The 18,658-nt window shown below is 40.3% G+C and overlaps 1 protein-coding gene across 2 annotated transcripts in view; it reads left to right on the top strand.

Moving 5' to 3' along the window:
- Positions 1–18,658, top strand: part of RNGTT (RNA guanylyltransferase and 5'-phosphatase) — a 180,506-nt gene that overhangs the window by 65,635 nt on the left and 96,213 nt on the right. For both annotated transcript variants that reach the window (XM_082756487.1, XM_082756486.1), the window contains exon 11: positions 5,269–5,433. In XM_082756487.1, the coding sequence (XP_082612613.1) occupies positions 5,269–5,433 (165 nt within the window). The remainder of the gene's footprint in view (positions 1–5,268; positions 5,434–18,658) is intronic.

The raw sequence follows: 18,658 nt of genomic DNA, 5'->3' as shown, positions 1-18,658 counted from the left end.
GGAGACTTTATGCTTACTCTAATGGGCATTCTTAATTTAAAATACTACGAAGCGATTTCTATCCTAAAAATTCAGTGCTGCAATCTTTTCAAGTATGAAATACTCTGAAGAATGTCTCCAAGTTGTGAGATTTTCCCATTTTTTTTTTAAACTAACAGGAATGATAATTCTTCAACATCACAGTTGTAAAAGCCACCAGTAAGTGTCCCTGTGATGAGTCACTGAGTGGCTGCTGGAAAGAGTATGAGGAGAGAGGAGCATAAGAAGAATAACTGGAATTAACTGGACCATGTAGTAGCTGTCACAATTAAGATGTCTCCAAACTGTGTGCACAACAGCACAAGGAAAATTCAGAACGCAAAAAGCAGAAGCAGTAGAGCTCCGTGTTAACTATTTTACTTTGCTGAGAGTTTACTTAGTGCTGAATTTAAGCTATTTCAGTTTATGTTGCCACGGGAAGACAATGTGAAATCTTTGTCTGTAAATGTCCTATGATGATTATGGAGAACCTCTCTCACAGCTATGGATTTTTAAAATTCTGACTTTTAATTCTGTAATTAAAGATGTGAAGTTCATCTACTCCTCAAAATACGTGAGGGAGGCAGCCAGTCTAGACAAAACATCATTCCTGTAGATTTCAATCATTTACACCCCAGTAAAAATCCCCTGACTGAGTTTTGTTTTTGAAGACTCAGAAGGATTTATAAGGATTAGAAAGATCCTAAATGAAGCCACTGTCCATGCAGTCAGTGAATTGGATGGAGCTATCTCTGTTCCCAAAGTAGCAGCTACTAAGCTTTTTTTTCTTTCTTTTTTTCTCTACTTTTTTTTTTTTTTTTTTTTTCTGTACTTTTACCAAGCTCTAGCATGCTTTGCTAGAGCTGTGCTTTCCAAAGAGGTGGGTCAGGTGTTTGCCCTCTGTATGCCAGTTTCCCCAAGTCTGCCTCTTTTTTGCAGCGTGTTAATGGTGAGAATCATAATTCAGTCACTTGCAGTGATCATAAATATTTTGCCTTATCTGTATTACCTTTACACCAGTGAAGTGTACTTCTCATCCTCTTGTACTTATAAGGTTTTTTTTTTTTTTTGGCCTTGAATATGTATTTTCTTTCGAGCAATTCAAGGCGGAGAAAATTGGGGAAGGGAGCAATGTTTGTAGTACAATCTACTTCTGTTTTGATCTTATCTGTTTAGTCACAGTTTTGACAGTCCTGCTGTTCCATTCAAGTTACATTTGCTAATAATAATAATAATAAAAAAAAAAAAAGCACAGAGCTATATTTGTATCTTCTGTTAGGCCTTGATGTTTATGCATGGAAAACAAACTTGCTTCCTTTGTTGATTCATACATACATGAATTTATTATTAGTGGTTTTCTTTTTTTGAAAAAGGAAATACAAATAATTAAATACTTGTCTTAAGCAATCCTTTAATAAGTCTGATTCCCAAACCATTTTTGTTCTATGCTAAAATCAAAGCAATATTCCGCTGTATAAGCTGACAACATATAAATAGTAATTATGTTCTTGCAACATGTTGGTTGAATTACTAAAACCGAACTAATGTCACGGGCTGTACCTCATGGGTGCAAATACACATTTTAGAAACCATTTTGAAACTGCTTAATTCCTTGCCATTAACACATTATTTTTGAACATCTGAGGGACAAAAGTTAGGAAAAACAAATTTAAAATTGTGTTTTCAGTTCAGAATAATTGTCTTATCTTTTGTGTATTAGAGATGAAAAATTTTGGAGTCATAATCCTCCGACGTTTTTCAGTTCTCTAATACTTTCTGTCCTGTTTTTAAAAGAAAACTTCATCAGAAGTGGAAAAAAAAAATGTTAGCTGATTGAACATAGTAATAATCTTATTTGGAGAATGAAACAGCACCTCCGGATTGTTTTTACGTAGGAGCTATCTATATCAAAAAAATCGCAGCATCTATAAAACCCCAGTCAGAGGAACTACATGCCAGGCCATTAATATTAAATGCGAAATATTTGACTGCAGGGTCTTCAGAAAACGGGAGAACTAATAATGGGCTTTAGCTGGAAATGCAGATGTCAGCTGCGGGTGCCTTGAATTGTCAATAATAATGCTAAACACAGGGTAGAATATCAGCCTGTGCTTATTCTTTATTCTTCTCTCAAAATCATTAAAGCTAAGACAGTTGTGACATATGTTCTGCTATGGCTCAATAAGTGAGGACGTGCGCAGAACGTATATGTGTGTCTGTGCTGAATAATTCATGGTGAAGGTATTGCTCTGGGGAAGCAAACAGAACGGGCTTTGCTGGCAGGTAGGCTTTGAACCATATCTCATAAAGGAAGAGAATAAATATTCTCGGTTTGTCCTGGACCAAGCTGCTTATCAACAGTGTACACATTATTTCTCTTTTTACTCCGGTTGCGTCGGGCAGAAGCTGGATAAATATCAAATTCTAATAGGAAGTGTTTTTATGGGATTTAGCACCTACAGACGCCATTTTATCTGTACTCTGTCCGTCTATCTGTGGAAGGACTTTCCATGGAAAGCTCACCAAATTTTCCGAGCTGTCACCACAAGGTCACCCTTAGAGGCTGGAGGAAGGCCGACTTGCAGCTGGTGGATGCCAGGAGCTGCTCAGATGCCCCCTTTCTCCTTCCCAGAGAGAGGGGCCCAAAGTGGGGCATGCAGCAGAAACCCTGTTATCCTGATAGACCCCTCTCAGTGGTTCCTGCCATCTTCCTCTGTTTACTGACTAGGGGTGTAAGTCACTCACCAGCCCTTATAGCCACGGAGCCATGAGATCCCAATTTCAACACAGATGTCTCTGTGGGCCTGGAGAGGGGCAGGAGCTACAATTTAGGCACCCCTGATGTACCAGGGCAGAACCCGACACCTGACCAAATTCCATCTTCCAGCACCCGCTTGAAGGAACCCTGTTGGGATTGTAATTTTTTTTTCAATTTTTAGCTCCTTTTGGTAAATAAATTGCCCTTCCCCCAGTCCCTTAAGAGAATGGATGTTTAAGGAGTTGTACACTCAGATTTTTTCATATGTTTAGCTGTATTTCTTCTTTGGTCCACTAGATTCTTGTGTGACCTACTGGTTATGGGTTCAAGTGAGCAATTCAACTGCAATATTTTAAGTTAAAATCTTGAAAAGTTCAATCTTGTGCAGCTTCCAGATCTCATTAGAAGCCTTATTTTACGTTTTGAGGATGCATGGGAGACTGTGCTGATAATCGAAACGATTTTTCTCGGTGTCACATTTACTGCTAGCTGTGACCTTGTAGTGCAACGCACAGAGTTTCAACAGGTGAAAAAAAAAATTCGGGAAGAGGTGTTGAGTCAACAGCTGACTCCTCTCCCCAGGCTCTTCTCAACAATATTTTGCTCTGGAATGCATTTTAATCACTGTGAGGGGGAAGTGTAACTTGCTAGCATAGACAGGAAACACATGCCACTTGTTAATTGGGTTTTACCCTGTGCTAGCAAATTTATTTTAGGATGGAAACGTCTGGAGCAGGGGTTGCCGTCTCAGTACGTGTGCTGTTAGGTGGTGCTGCCCCTCATCCTTCCCAGAAGAGCAGAAACTTACACACCAAAATAAAACCTCCGAAGTCGGAATGTTTAAATTAATAAAAACATTTCTGAATTGCTTAAAAATGTAATAGTATTTGGTGGCTGGGTTTTGACTATGAATCCGTCGATGTCTTGTTTTTGGAGAGCTGCTAACTGTGTGCTTTATACACAAAATAATCTCATCCCGGTTTTGTCAAGGTCTGCAAATTATTTCTTGCAGCCTACACTGCCCTCCTACTGGGTGCTAAAAGCTAGGGTTTTACCACTTGAATATTTGGGCCAAATATGTTCTATATAACCAATTTTTTTGTGTGATTATGGCAATTTCTGTTAACAGAGAAGCCGCCCTCCTGTCCCAGTGTTGGTTTTATCCACCACATCCTTGCTTTGCATTCAACGTTACGTTAGTTTTCTTGCTGCTACTATCCTGTGCTTTGAGGAGAATGAAATACTCCTTGACTTCTGGGCTTACTTGGCCGATGAAGAAATCGCTCGGCAGCATCACCCGGCTTCTCCCAGCTCGTATAAGCTGATCTCAGCCTCGCTCTGACCTTTTGGTGATGGAGGCGAGTGGTAATGTCACAGTAACGCACCCTTCTGCTTAACAGGCTCCCAAATAAAAATAGGTGATCGGCAGAGCTGCAGGAAATAATTAGTTGCGAGTAGATGTGAGAAGTGAGAGGATTGTTGAAAGGACAAGAAGGCGATTCAGCGGGTTCCTGGGGCACACGAAGTCATCTCAACTTTTAGTTTAACTATTAGGAGATGGAAATAAAAGTCAGTCGCTGTGCTAAATTTCTGAATGAATCGTCGTAAGGAAGGCCTCTCGAAAGGCCTCACCAGTGAGGGGAGGGTGAGTCTCATCCATTTAATATCTGTTGACCAGGAAAGGGAGGATTTTTCCAAGTTGTTTTTTGCATGTGTGTGAAGTAGAATGGCAAAACGAGGGATGATCCCCTGCAAATAACCTTCCTGTGCTGGCTACTGCTCGTAGCAGGGTGGATGCACGAGTTTGTGCCTCACTGCTGTGGACGTGGCACACCTCACTGAAACTAGCGTGCAAATTTCCAAGCCTCCTGTTGCTCATTTACTCTGAACGATGCCCACAGTGTGTTCTCATCACCATCTCATGTTCAAAACGCAATCAGCTCCGTTATCAGCCATTATTCATCTGACAAACGTGTGTTTTGGATGCTCATAGTGACTGGTGCAATGCACCAAACATACCAACAGCAACGTAAAGTTCCTAGTTCAGATCAGATCTGGAAAGGTCAGAGCATGCTACTGTGAATCAGAGAAGAGCTTTTACCACCTTTTAGTTGACTGAGCCATCCTGTGTTTTGCAGGTTTCTGCAGTCACTGTTTATTGACACGACTTCCAGCTGCAGCTCTGATTTTCTCTATTCTGTGATATAATTAATGCTTCTTTCAAAACATCAATAAAGTACATTTGAAGCAGTGGTTTTGCTTAACTCTCTAAATTGCATTGTTGTAGGTTTTTACCCTTCCGTGACCTTTGATTTCATTAACTTCTTTCAACCTGAGACAAGGGCTTGAAAAACAAATGCTTGACCAAAATGTGTATGTTCAATTAAGGAAAAAAAAAATGTATCTGGGTGGTTCTAAATGCTACATCAGGCAAACTTACTGTTCAAATAATTTGGTGTCTGTTTTTAATGCTGATTTTTGGAACTTGGCAGGGACAGCCGGTTGGAGACTGTGATTTTAACGTTCGGCTTGCCTGTATAGAAAAAGAGATTATCTTTCCCCGACATGAAAAAATGAAGACTGGTCTTATTGACAAAGCACAGGAACCATTCAGCGTTCGGAACAAGCCATTTTTCGACATCTACGCTTCAAGAAAGGTAAACTTGATTTTAGTTGTTTCTGTTGGGGTGCAGAAGGCAGCAATGCAGTGTTGGGTATAGGTTTTCCCTTACCATTTCTTTTAGCTTTGTGCAAATTCGTCTTCTAACCAATTACTCAGCAAGTTTTTTGGGAGGTGACGACAGTTTGGGATACCCTGAGAAGTGGTTTTAAACTGCCTATTCCTTCTGAATTCCTCTTTTCCTGTGTTTAAACCTTCGGCAAAACCTAATTCTTGAGTTTCGTAATATTGAATGACAACATCAAAGTTGTTAATAATTAAGTTTGAAATGGTTCTGAGCTTAGGGGAATGCCTGAGAGCTATGCTATGGATGCTATTCTCCTTCTTAGGTAAGAAAGTAACTCTTTTTGCTTCCAGTTCCCATTTGGCCATAGGATAAGAGTCATGAATTGTGCTTGGGCTGCCACTTCATGTTCAGCAGCGATTACTAAGAGCCCAAGTTAGTGAATGCCTCCACGCTTTACTTATTAAAACACCGCCCTAGGTCTTCTGAAGGAAAGCGTATGACTTGCAAATATATACGAGTTTCTATCTTTCATTATGCACTCTTTTCTTCAGCATAGAAGTATCCTAACATTCTGTAAAATATTTTTATTCTCTTCTGTGAATTAAATTGCTCACGGATAATACTTTGATCTAGAGTAACTAGTTTTTCTAAGCACTGCTGTTAAAAGTGGTCCCATGTCTCGTCAGTGCAGACCAGTGAACACCAAATTGGTGCCTTCCATTTGCTTTTGTCACTTCCTTGAGCCTGTAGCAGGTAACAAATCTTGCCCCAAGAGAGGCAGTAATGGAGTCCTGGCGAACTCATAGGTGGCTGAAAACTAAATAAAGAGATACAAGTTGGACTTGCAAAGAACCTGGCAGAGCCAGCAGTCTCGGGAAAGTTTGTCACGAACAATTCTATCAGAAAGATTGTGTGGATAAAACACTGTAAATGTTTTGATCACTTCTCTGGATGTGTGTGGTTGATTTTTTGGATCATCTATGTAAAATAATATTTTCAGCATTGTGAATTCGAAGTAAATCTTTCATAGGAAATAAAAGGCTTTCAAAGGAAGTAAAATTTTTCTGGGACGTAATTTCAAGCTTGAAATTGAAAGGAACTAGTACAAAGGGAACGAGTTAAAAATGGGTTTCTTACCTAAATTTATAGTCTTTTGAAGTGTTCTGGAGTTGCAGGTTATTTAACCTCATTTAAAAATCATGGGAGAACATGCCCGGAAGCATTCCTAGAAAGCTCACTGGGTAAAACATATCTATAAACAAAGCTCTGGCTAGGTATGTCTAATCATTGTTTTACAGATGAAATTGTTAAATGCTGACAGCCTATCTGTTAAGAGTTGGTTCCTGTTAAGAGGTAAAGTTCGAAATTCATCAAAATATACTTTGTACTGCAGCTCTGTGAGGTACAGCTTAGAACCAGCCAAAAGATGACTACTGAAATGATCATCTGCTTCCCAGAAAGAGTAGGAAATGAAAATTATGCTTAAGTACTTTCTTTTTCCTATCTAAATGAGGTTTCTTAATTGTCCATGTATTGGATTTTAATAATTCTGACTGCAGCATTGCTCGAAGTCAGCGAAGAAATGATGGTGTTTACTGCTCTTTCTCTTCCTCTCCCAACCCTTGAGTACAAATTCTTCAAGATAGTGACTATCTCATTACCCACCAGTAAAGCATCAAATATATTGGTGAGGAAAATGAAATTATACAGGACTAGAATTTGTTTCATAATAAATTAATAATTGCTTTTGACATCAATGCTTGGACAAGAGTTTCTTTTTCTTTTTATGCTTCTCTTTGCCATGAGGTTTGATTAACTTCTGAATTATGGAGTGAACCAGTTTTCTGGCTAGTTTTCTTAGTCCTTTTTTTATTATTATTAAAAGATGTTACTGAGTGGAGCAGTTAGAGATACACAGAGAGAGCAGGAGAAGGACAGTTACCTGGCAGTACAGAGCAAGTTGGTTCTTTTATTCTTGTTTTAATTATTTCAAACATTTATGATTCACTTACTCTACACACATAATAGACGAAATTGGTAAGAAAATAAAGCAAGTAAGAATAATGTTGTGGGTTTTATTGAAGTGCACATTATGAAAGATTATGTTTTTTATTAACAACAACAAAAAAAATTGTTTCAGTGACTCTCTTTTTGTCACATAACTTCAAATGAGAGTAAAATTCAATAATGGCTTTGCACAACAGTTACATGGCACTTTTTTCTTTCTCTGAGGGCTCCTTTTCCTCTGAGGGTTTTGCTGCTTTTTATAAGCAATGATACACCTTTGAAACAGATACAGTAGTGAAGTAGTGGTTTGAGAGCAGGGCATCTAAAAACGTGAAGGATGGGTCTCTTTGCTTTTTGTTACTTATCTGAAACTTTTAAGAAGCATTGTTTCAAGACAGCAGTAAGTCTGCAGTACCAGATAAAACCATAAGGACATTGCAATCTGCGTTTCAGGTTATGATGCAGTTCAATGAACAAATTCTCACCCCAAAGCGTTATTGCTTTAAAATCATCTTTGAGATAATACTGTCTGGATGTTTTAAATTTATTGGGGTATTTAGGTTTATTGCCTCTTTTGAGAGGATGGGAGTGGTGATTTTTTTTTGAGGTGACAACCAGGGCAGGCTCTAAAGCTTTAATGCATTTTGAATTTGAAATAACCATAGGCTTTTATGTTTTATTTTTGTACAACATATGAGGTACTTTTTAAGCAATCTTTGTCCTGATTTGAAGTGACTGCTGTATAGTGAAATGAAAAATAATAATTAAAAAAAAAAAAAAAGAACAGCTCATGAGGCTTTAATTCTGATTATTGTTTTCAGTAAGAAAGTTTTATGTTGATCTCGTTGATCTCCAAGTGTTGTTTGTACAGCCTGTTATAACTGTAGGGAATTTCAGGTAGCACTGCCAGCATCAATGAGGAGTTTTATCTAAGGCAATACTGATAAATGCTTAAGGGAACTCTATAGATTAAAAATTTATTTCGAATCAAATCTATTTCAAATATTGTTGCTATGTCAAAAATACAATTTTCATTTCATTAGGTCTGTGAACTTGATGAGCGTGTGATTCTCTAACACTGCCTTAGGATAATGACGCAAGGTGGCATCTTCCTACTCATCACAGCTTCGTGAACAGAATGCTTAATTACACATGGTCAGAGCAGGCTATTGTTTAGAAGTGTTATCCTGTCCTGAAAAAGGACCATTTAAAAATAGTATCACATTGCTGGAGATCTTTTTCCTGTGTTTATTCAGTCCTCTCTGCAACTATAGCAACAAGTGTACTCACAGCTATGAACACCTCATTAGCGTAGCGGAGAGAACAGGCTGGGTTTCTGTAGCATCAATGACAAATGTCTTGGTAGGGCTTACCAACTCTGTGTTCAGCACAGCAAGGGTCTGGAGAGAGCCAGGGAATTCCTCCTAGCTGCTGAATCTGCTCATGCTCCGACTGACTCAGCATATCCATCAATCCATCTCCAGAGACGGTGGCAGTTGAGTGAACGCTAAAGGACAGACAAAGGGGACCTACTCAGGTAGATCTTTTCCTTCTATTTAATTAGCTGTTTGGCTTGTTCCTCTCCGAGAACAGCAGAGTCCTTTCTTCTTGGGATCAAACAGGTTCCTTGCTTTCTTGACCAGAGGTCCTTAAAGATTGGCACCCTTGCGGGATCTCAGGAGAAGTGTGTGTTTTCGTAAGTGTGGGTTTCTTCCCTACACCCAGCTCTTGTGCTTCACTGACAGAAGATGCATCTTCTCGAGTCACCCCCAGAGGGATCCTTCTTTTTGCACAGGGGGATCAAAGCACACAGCAGCCTTTGGCCAGAGATGAGCTGGATCTCTGATAGCACCAGAGTATTTGACTGCAAAAGTGGGAAGCCCATATCACTGGTCAGAATGCATCTTATCAAGATTTGAGAAGCAAATGTAGCCTCTTTTAATGGCATTTTCATCACGTATATATTCAACATAAAATCCCTTGGAGTATTTTGCGCAATTTCAGCAGGAGTTTTGCCATTCTTGAAGTTTGCCTCAGGTACTATGTTTTGAAGGTGATCCTGCAGTTTATCTGGGACTAAAATTTAGCTTCTTAGCTAGGTGATACTTTATAATTGTGCCTTTTGAGTGACAAGCCAATGTACACTTTGATGGAAAAGAGGCTGGACATCCTTCATGTGCAGGATGTGTACACATTCTGTAGTCCTACCTTCAGTCTTACAAAATCCCAGATTATCAAAGGAAGATTTGGAGAGAGATGTGCCTTAAGCTTTGTACTCCTCAGGCAGCCTGAAGAGAAGCAGGGAATGTGCGTACTGGGTGACTCAGATGTCTCAGTCTGAGAGCCTGGAGTAATAGGTATAAACAGGAGATTGTATCATTGGCAGTGTTGCTTGGATTTTCTTGTAACACAGCTGTCTTTTGCTTAGGGTCAAGAAAAGAATCAAGTGTACTTCTGAATTCCCTCAGCTGGAACCACACATCACATAGTTCTGTTTGGAGACGCTTCACTTTTTGAAATATGTTCCCTGGAAACAAATTTAAATCTCTCCAAAGTAAACATTGTTAGCCCTCTTTTCACAGCCTCACTCCATCAATCCTTTCTGGGGACTGAGTTAAGCTCCGGTGTTCCAGACTTAAAGCCAGTGCTGGCCATTCTTCTTCTTAATAATACCACGGATGGGTAACTGGCCGTGTGTTTGGGAGGATTGTAGGAAGAATACTGAGGAAAAAAAAAAAAAAAAAAAAAGGCCAGGAGTCTCAGCACTATATTTAAAATATTTAGCCACTTACTCTGCTATTAGTTATACCAGGAGAAATGATGTTGCCACATAGGTTTAGTTATTTTCAGTGAAAATGTGAAAGTAATCACTTGAAACAGCAGTGAACTTTGTACTATGCTATACACTATGTCCAATAATGGAATAGTTCTTAAAGTTATAGATTTAGTGCTTTAATAGCAGAGTTTGAAGGGTAATGGCTCTTCTTTCTGAATCTGAAAATCAATTTATTGTGAAATGAAATGCACTTTTAATGTTGCAGTTAAGAAGTATTATGGCAGCATTCACAGTTTTGCCTTGGCATTTTTTGTTGGTACTAGGTCTTGGAAATGAGGGCTATATCTTTGCAACATTGTCTTCAACTTTATTTTAAGATGTTTTGATGGACTTCTGCTGCTTCTTATTAAGAGAGAGGTTTGATGGTAACAGGAGGAAAAGAAAGAGAGATCCTGAGAATCTGCAGCCTGCACCCAGGTGACTAAAAATGTTTCCCCAGCTGAACTTTGATACTGATGGAGGAAATTCTTTAAGAAGAGATTGGACTGTGCACTTAGTCACATGGTCTGAACTTTTGGGTAGACCTGTGCGGTGTCAAGAGTTGGACTTGATGATCCTTAAGGGTCCCTTCCAACTCGGGATATTCTATGATTCTATGAAACAGTGTCACTAAATTGGTCTGCTTCTATAATCAAAGAATCACTAAACACAGCTTAGTCTTCTAGTTTTTATGTTGCTGAAGCTGATCTGTAGTTCTTCTGCAAAGCTTTTCTGTGTGGGCAGTCACAACCTGGATGTCATTACTGAAGCCTAGTGTCCAGCGACTGCAGGGCTGTCTAGCAGGCTGTCCAGTGTCTAGCAGGGCTGGAAAAAAAAAAAAAAGTTTCTTTCTGTATGGTCCCGTGGAGAATTCTGCCGATCTGCCTCAATGGAACAATAGGGCTAAAGGTTAAACAATGACACAGGTCAAATGAACAACCTTTTTCAAATGCTAGCATGCCGTATATCAAGGAGTTGTCAGTTCTTAGACTATTATCTGATCTTAAAATGACAGCTGGTCCTGGAGGGATTAGGATGAAGGTGAGTAACCACTGCTAGAAGATTAAATGGTCTAGGGTCTTCTTGAAAGTTTTCAGTCAAATCTGTGAACTGACAGACTCTGTACCCCTGGTTTTCCTGGGTTTTTGTTCATTTAATTTTGTTTTGTTTATGTTAAGGTTTTGTGCTGTGGGTTTTTTTTGTTTTTTGACATTTTGGATTTTCATTTTTATTCTGGGGGAAACTGCCTTTGTTATGGTTAGGAAACAGACTGTTTATAAAAGTTGTACCAATAAAAAACCACAGCCACTGTTGAGGTGGTATGCTTTGGAAAGCTAAGAGGCTATGCACCGCTTTGATGATGAAGAAGATTATAGGAGTACACGACTTGCTGATGTTGGAGTGACGTGTTTTTGCAAGTGAGACAGCAATATCCATTATTTGTGTGGTAAAAGTCAATCAGATGAGGGCCTGAAAAAGGCAGAATACATGGATTTAACTCACTTCTGCCTGACTAGAGAGCTGCTAGCTCAGAACTGACTGTGAACGACCTCAGAGCCCCGTCTGGTGTCACCAAGTAGCCTGTGGACAAAAAAAACTGGTGAAGGTTTGCAGAAATGGGATAGAAGCTGAAAAAAATCAGTGGTAGGAATGGCAGCAGCAGAAGTGTCAAATAATCTGTGTATTTATTGGGCATTTTGAATCCCGTATCTAGGTGGAGAGAGCATGGTACCATCTGGAGCGGTTTTTGTGCCAAGAAGACTTGTTTCCTCTGGTTTTGTTTTTGTTTTCTGTGCCTTAAGGAGTAGCTTAATCGGCTCACCTTCCAATCCTGCATTTCCTCACCCAGAGCTGGCAGTCACTTGGCGGTGTCCGGCCTACACCATAGCCCTTGCTCCATCTGTTAGGTTCCAGGTTTTTGGCCTGGTTACCATCTCACCTCCTTTTAATTATCCCCTAACCCATCTCCACCTCTACCATTTTGTTTCTATTTGCTTTTATTTCTTTACTCTGTACGTTTCTACCTCACTTAGCCCCATTCCACCATGAAAATCAGAAGTCAAACGTAAGAGCAGCAGTGCCTCACTCCACTCCCAGAGGTTTTTGTGCTGGTGGCTGTTCTCACTCAAATCATCCCAGTGCTTTTCTTCATGTAAATACACGTAATGGTCGACCCAATGAGCCTAGTAAACCACTGGTGAATGAGAAGCTGGAAGGATGCTGCCTCATTTATTTTAGGATGCAAAATCTTCAGCTGGCAGCTGTCCTGTATCCCAGCGTGTAGTCCTTCAGACTGACTTCTCAAAAGGATCTATCCTGAGTTGTAAAGGTAAGAACAACAAACCAGACCAAGTGGGAGCTTTGTAAATTTTAATGTGCAGTAAACAACCGAACTGTGGCTCTTGAGCTGGATATAGATTGCTACCACTTAAAATTCAGCGCTTAAACTGGAGCTGTTTCATGCAGGCAGCTGCAGCCCTGGGGTGACGATGGGTCCTGCTCAGTGAGAGTAATTTCTGGCTGTAGGAGCATGAGGGTAAGCAGGGATGCTGTAGGCCAGGACTGGTGAGGTTTCCAGCTGCCTCCGGGTGTTCCTTTGCTGTCTGCAGTGAAGAGAAAGGGCGCTTTTCTCCATTGCATAGCCCGTCAGGTTGGGGTTTTGTCACCAGTGCTTGGGCCTTCTTCCTTAACCTGCTCCAGCTGTCAGTGCATTATCAGATATTTCTAAGTCTGAGAGAATTATTAAATAGTTAGTTTTCATCTCAAAACTACATACCCGTTAAAGCAAGGAATATACTTCTTTCTCTTCTTTCAGTATCATTCTAGATCAGTCCTTGGTTTCCTCTCCACTGGGCCTGCATAAAAGTACTTTGTCATTTGCACTGTGATCCTGTAAAACTTTTTAATGCTTTTTTTCCCTCTTTTTTTTTTTTTTTCTTTTTTTTCTCAGACTTCTTCCTGAGAGGTGTTTTTATGTCAGTGGGAGCCATGCTTTTGTGATTAAATGCTACCACCTCTTTGTCACTGTTTGGAAATTTCAGTGGAAGTATTTATTCCATTGTCAGGCATAGCTCAGGTGGTCAAAATCTACGAATCTTACTTCTGTGATCAAGATGGACTTCATGGTCTGTTCTCAGTATCAAACAATTCCTAAACTCTTCTTATCTGGTTTAGACTACCTCTGGTGATATCAAATAGAAATGTGCTATATATTGAATCTTTACATTAAGGAAGTTTTAAGGATGGAGAGGGACTCTTTACTCATGTAGATAATGATAGTAGAAGGGGTAATGGTCTTAAACTAAAAAAGGGTAGGTTTAGATTAGATATTAGGAAGAAATTCTTCACTGAGGGTGGTGAGGCCCTGGCACAGGCTGCCCAGAGAAGCTGTGGATGCCCCATCCCTGGAGGTGCTCAAGGCCAGGCTGGATGGGGCTTTGGGCAAGCTGGGCTGGTGGGAGGTGTCCCTGCCCATGGCAGGGGGCTGGAACTGGGTGGGCTTTTTTTTCTTGTAGTATCAGATATCAGGTTCATAAAGCAGCTCATGGACTGTATCTCCCCTTGAAAACCTACTTAGTCCCCACAAAACTGTGTGGAGGGCCCAGGTGAGGGAAAGGCTTCACTGTGAAGGTCTCGTGTGCTGCCCAAAGCCTGGCATAGCAGATAAGTGAAATCAACTTTGATTTCTTTGCTCAAGGAACACAAGCTGGAAGTGTAACGGTGTCAAGAGCCAGGTCTTCCAGGTTTACACCAAGAGGTTTTAAGTCATGCTACAAAAAAAAAAAAAATTGTCTGTGGCTAACTCTTAGCCTCCTTGCTCTGATGGAGCCCTTGAGGAGATCCATTCATGACCAAGAATCTGTGTTCATTTCCTAGAGTTAACAAAAGAGGATTAGGCTACTTGCTTTTGATTATTATTATTTGTGATGTTGAAGGTCAACGATAATTGGTTTGAGAAAAAAGGAAAGCGTTTTTTTGCTTTTGGTTTAAGAAATCATTCACACATCAGTTACGTTTTTTTGGGAAATGACCTAGTGAAGTTAAAACAAATACTCTTCAGTATTTTCCTGAAGGGCTATTTTCTTAACTAGTGGGCCATGCTAGTGGTACAAGTTAAATTAATATACAGCAATGCAGATGTGGAATATGTAATTAAATTCGACTCTTGAAACTTTAGTGTGGGAAAGAAAACACTGAAACTAGCAGAAAAATAAGAGCATATGGATGAAGTATTGTATTTGGTGCACAATGAACAGTACATGTTTTGGGCAATGGAAGTCATACAGCTGTAGGAGAAATGCCTATAGATGTCTGACTGACTTCTGCTTTCAGTTTTGTGATTTATGACCAAAACTGGGAAAATGCAAATCTGTTCAGAGCTAATTACTAGTTGGTATCCCGGAATGGAGAACGGAATTGGGATATCTGCTGTCCTCTGAATTAGCCAGAGGACTCAGCTGTGGTGACTGAGTGGGTCACTCCACTCATTAATTGAGGGGCAACTGTTTAATATTGTCCGCTGGAGCACTTCACAGCCTGTCACTTTCCCGAGCTGCCTCCTGGCAATATGCTCCGTAGGGAAGCCGTCAGCCTGCTCCTGTTGGAAGGGTTTGCCGGAGATGTGCGCTTAATTTGGATAAAATGAATAAAGGCACAAAGAAAATGGTAAAGGCGGGGGGTGAAATTTAAAGCAGTTTGTTAGGATGCGAGGTTGCAAGGCATCCCTGCTAGCTCTTCCTTTTCTTGTTTTATGCCCAGTGCTGCAAAAAAAAAAAAAAAATCCTGTGCAAAATTAATCTTTTTAATTCAGAAATATTAAAATTGGAGCATTTTACTGTTATGGCCATAACATGGCAAATTTTAATTCAACTTTGTAGCAAATTAAGCCCTCAAGTGCCATTGCATAGCCGAAGAATCAGATGTTTTTAAATATCCAGAATATAATGTTAAATCTTAATGTTTGTGTTACAGCCATCGCGCTGGGGCCCCGTGGAATACACTGGCCCACTTTGAAGCAGGCATCGCAACAGTAAATGTACGAAAGACTTTGTATTCATGAATATCCATTTTATAGTTAATTGAATTATTGTGTATTACAAATTTGGCTTTGTTCATGAGTCTTAGTGGGAATGCATAATAAAACATCATCCTTAATTATCTGATTTAATTAAAACGGGTCTGTCCAAGTTCTCAATAAGCAGAGATCGGATTATATTATGGCAGTTTACACAGGGGCTGGATAACAAATAAACCTTATCAGTTTTATGATGTTTGAAGATCATTTAGAGAACAAATTAAAATGTACTTGGCCACATTTGTAAGGCCTTGCACTCAATCCAATGTCACTTGTTCCTTTGACATCAGAAGAGCTTTTGACAGAAGCTGAATTTGATCAAAACGAGTACTGGGGAGCTTCTTAGCTATAGTGGGTGGGGAGACCCTTACTCAGCTGAAGGCATAGGGTAAGGCAGACTACAGATTCTCTGCCATGTGTACGTTTGGTTGCACATATGTTCATCTGTACACACGTACATCATGTGTAAATAGCTCTAAGAATTTGCTAATGGCACCTGTGAAACCTCTTCCAGCCCCAGCAGGACTCCAGTGTCAGGCAGCTGTGCTCTCCCAGGTACGCAGGATGTGTTGACACCCCTCACCATCATCACTGGGTGGGGGAAGGTGTTGTGGACCAAGTCCTAATCCCTAAAAGAAGGAACTGAATTGCTTTGCAGGTTGAAACAGAGAACTGGAAAGAGCACAATAAATTAAATGGATAAGCTGTGCAGTACACACCGCTTTATTTCATCAGGTAAAATATGCTTGAAAGACCATTGCTGTTCGGCAGCAGCATTCCTTCCTAGCCTTGAGAGTGTTTATCCCATTTTGAAACTATCACAAAAGTCAATTAAACTTTCTCGTAGCAGCCTATTTCTCTTATTTGAAAGAAGCATTTGGAAACATCTTAGTTAATTGATGTCAATTTCTCAATTGTGCTTCTGAGAAGAGATTGACAGGGAGAAATGCCTAATGCTTATTTTGAATTCAGTAATGCAGATGTGCTGTCAAATTAAGCATTAGCACACACAGCGCTCGTGTTATTCTTGGGTATTGTTTTGAATATATTAGGTGCGTGACCTTTGGATTTGCTCACTCAGAAGCAGCAAACTGGTGGTAGCTCAGTGGCACTCTTGTGGTCTGCTCTCTACTTCTTTTTTTTTTTTTTTTTTTTTTTTTTTAAGAGTTTCCCTGTGCAAATAAGAAGGAGCACAGCATACAGCCAGTGTTAGTAGCAGCTGTAGAGAATGCAGTTAATAAGGTAGCTGTAAAACCAAAACCAGATTAAAAAATACAACCAGCAAGCATGTTTCCTCCTTCCTTCCCTTTCCCTTCTCCCTCCCCACCCCCATGTATGTTTTATTGTCGTTCACTTCAGCATTTTTTTTTCCTTTGGGACTGGTTAATGAACTCAACAGTGTGGTGGGTTCACCTTCTCCATGTCAGAGGTTGCATCCCATCACAGGCTGCAGTAACTTGCAGCTAATCTTACATCTGGAAAATGCTTGTCTTTACATCTTGTAGAGGGGGGGCTAGAGAAGATGAAGCAGGCTTCGGATAAGGTATATGGGTTCTCTGGCTTTAAGTCCTCTGAAAGAAGCAGCCTGTAACAATCCTTTGTGAAACCAGCAGCAGCCAGTCTGTGGAATACTTGTGGGTTTTTTTTTTTGGTCTGTTTTTTCAGAAGAAACAAAGAATGTAGGTACTGTTGGTTGCATCCTTGTCTGCAAAATTACAGGGGCAAATGGTGAAGGAAGATGCTGTCGCTGTGGTTCTTTGAATTACAGCGTTATTTATGTTCTGTGGCCTACAAGCACCGAATCTTCAGAGGGTTTGGCTTCGATGTGAAGGCATCAAGGAATCTGTGGGAGCCCTGCACGTCCTGCCCTTAGCCACAAAACAGAGCTAAAGCATGGAGCTGAAGTACAGAACAAAAATCATGCTAGTGGCAGCCTTGAATCTTCAGTCTTTCAGCTTCATCTGCTGTCTGGATGAGAGCATGCTTACATTACATCTGAAGGGGCTGTTGTAGCTGTGAGGTAAATAAATATTTCTTTCTGCATTGCTGCTGAATGTCTAGGTTTAGAGCAGAGGAGAGTAAACCCAGATGGAATGAGGTCAGTCTCCTTCCTCTCTGTGCATGCACCTGCCCGTTGCCTCTTCATGTTACTTCAGCCTTGCTGCTCCTGCTGGTATTAGTACAGAGCTGCTGAGGGTTCAGTGCAGCGACCAGGTGAGCTCTTACAGTAGCAGGGCAGCTCCTGTCACGCAGCAAGAGCTGGGAATAGGCTGTGCCTGGGAGAGGTGGCTGCTGGTGAAGCTGGACACCCACAGAGGGCTGGGAAACCAAAGGAAGCGAGCCTGTTGCAAAAAGATTTCTTGTAGTTATCAGTATCTTGTAGGTACCTGTAATTTCAACAAGCCTGGCACTGTCAGTAAGTATTTTCTCATGGAATATGGATTTCAGTTTCATTATCTTCTAGCATTATTTTGCTGCACGAGCCATTAGTTAGGGCCACATGCCCTTGAATACCGTGACTGATGCTCTAAAGGGTAAAGTACTGTATTCCGTACAAGAAAGTACTCCTAAGGGTGATGAAGGACTGTAGATGATGCATCAATTCTTCCAACAGATTTTTTTCTCCTCTTGCAACAGAATTGTTCGTACTGGAGTGTGATCATACTGTGAGGCTAGAGCCAGTAGTACTAACACTCCTTTGGTCAAACTTGAAAATGATGAAAGCTTGCCCTACGTGCTTGCTTTCTGGGCAACAAATGTCCTATCTTGAGCAGGTGTTTTTTTGTGCTGGATTCTGGCCTAGTGTTCAAAATCACCAGCGCAGCTCCCTTACGGACCTCCTGAAATGTCCTTCGGTGACCAGTCGTATCCACTCTGCTTTTGTTTGGACTCTTGGCTACTCCTGCCTGGAACAGATGGCACTCACTTAAACTGACAAGCTGTGGGATAGCCGAGCATTACTAATAAAACCTATCACATGTTAAACTTGACCTGACATTAATCAAGTTTTGAATGCTACAAATGATTCATGGATAATAATTAGTCTCTTGATCATATTAGTGAACATCAGTCTCACATTGCTCCCATTATCCCCTTTCATTCTTATAGGGAACAAATCCATTGCAGTAATTAGGTGTTTTTAATGTCTTTTGAGCCAAAATGTTCTGTATGATTAACTTGGCAAAGAGGTTATTTTTAGTCTTTTAGTCTTGCAGTAGGCTTGGTTTTGGAGCTTCTACTAAATTAACAAACTGAAAGGCTCTTCGTAAAATAGTATTTTATAAAAAGTATTTATTTTT

This window comes from Aythya marila (assembly GCF_965140915.1).
Source record: "Aythya marila genome assembly, chromosome: 3".
Taxonomy (NCBI): Eukaryota; Metazoa; Chordata; class Aves; order Anseriformes; family Anatidae; genus Aythya; species Aythya marila.
This window is presented reverse-complemented; position numbering and strand designations above follow the sequence as displayed.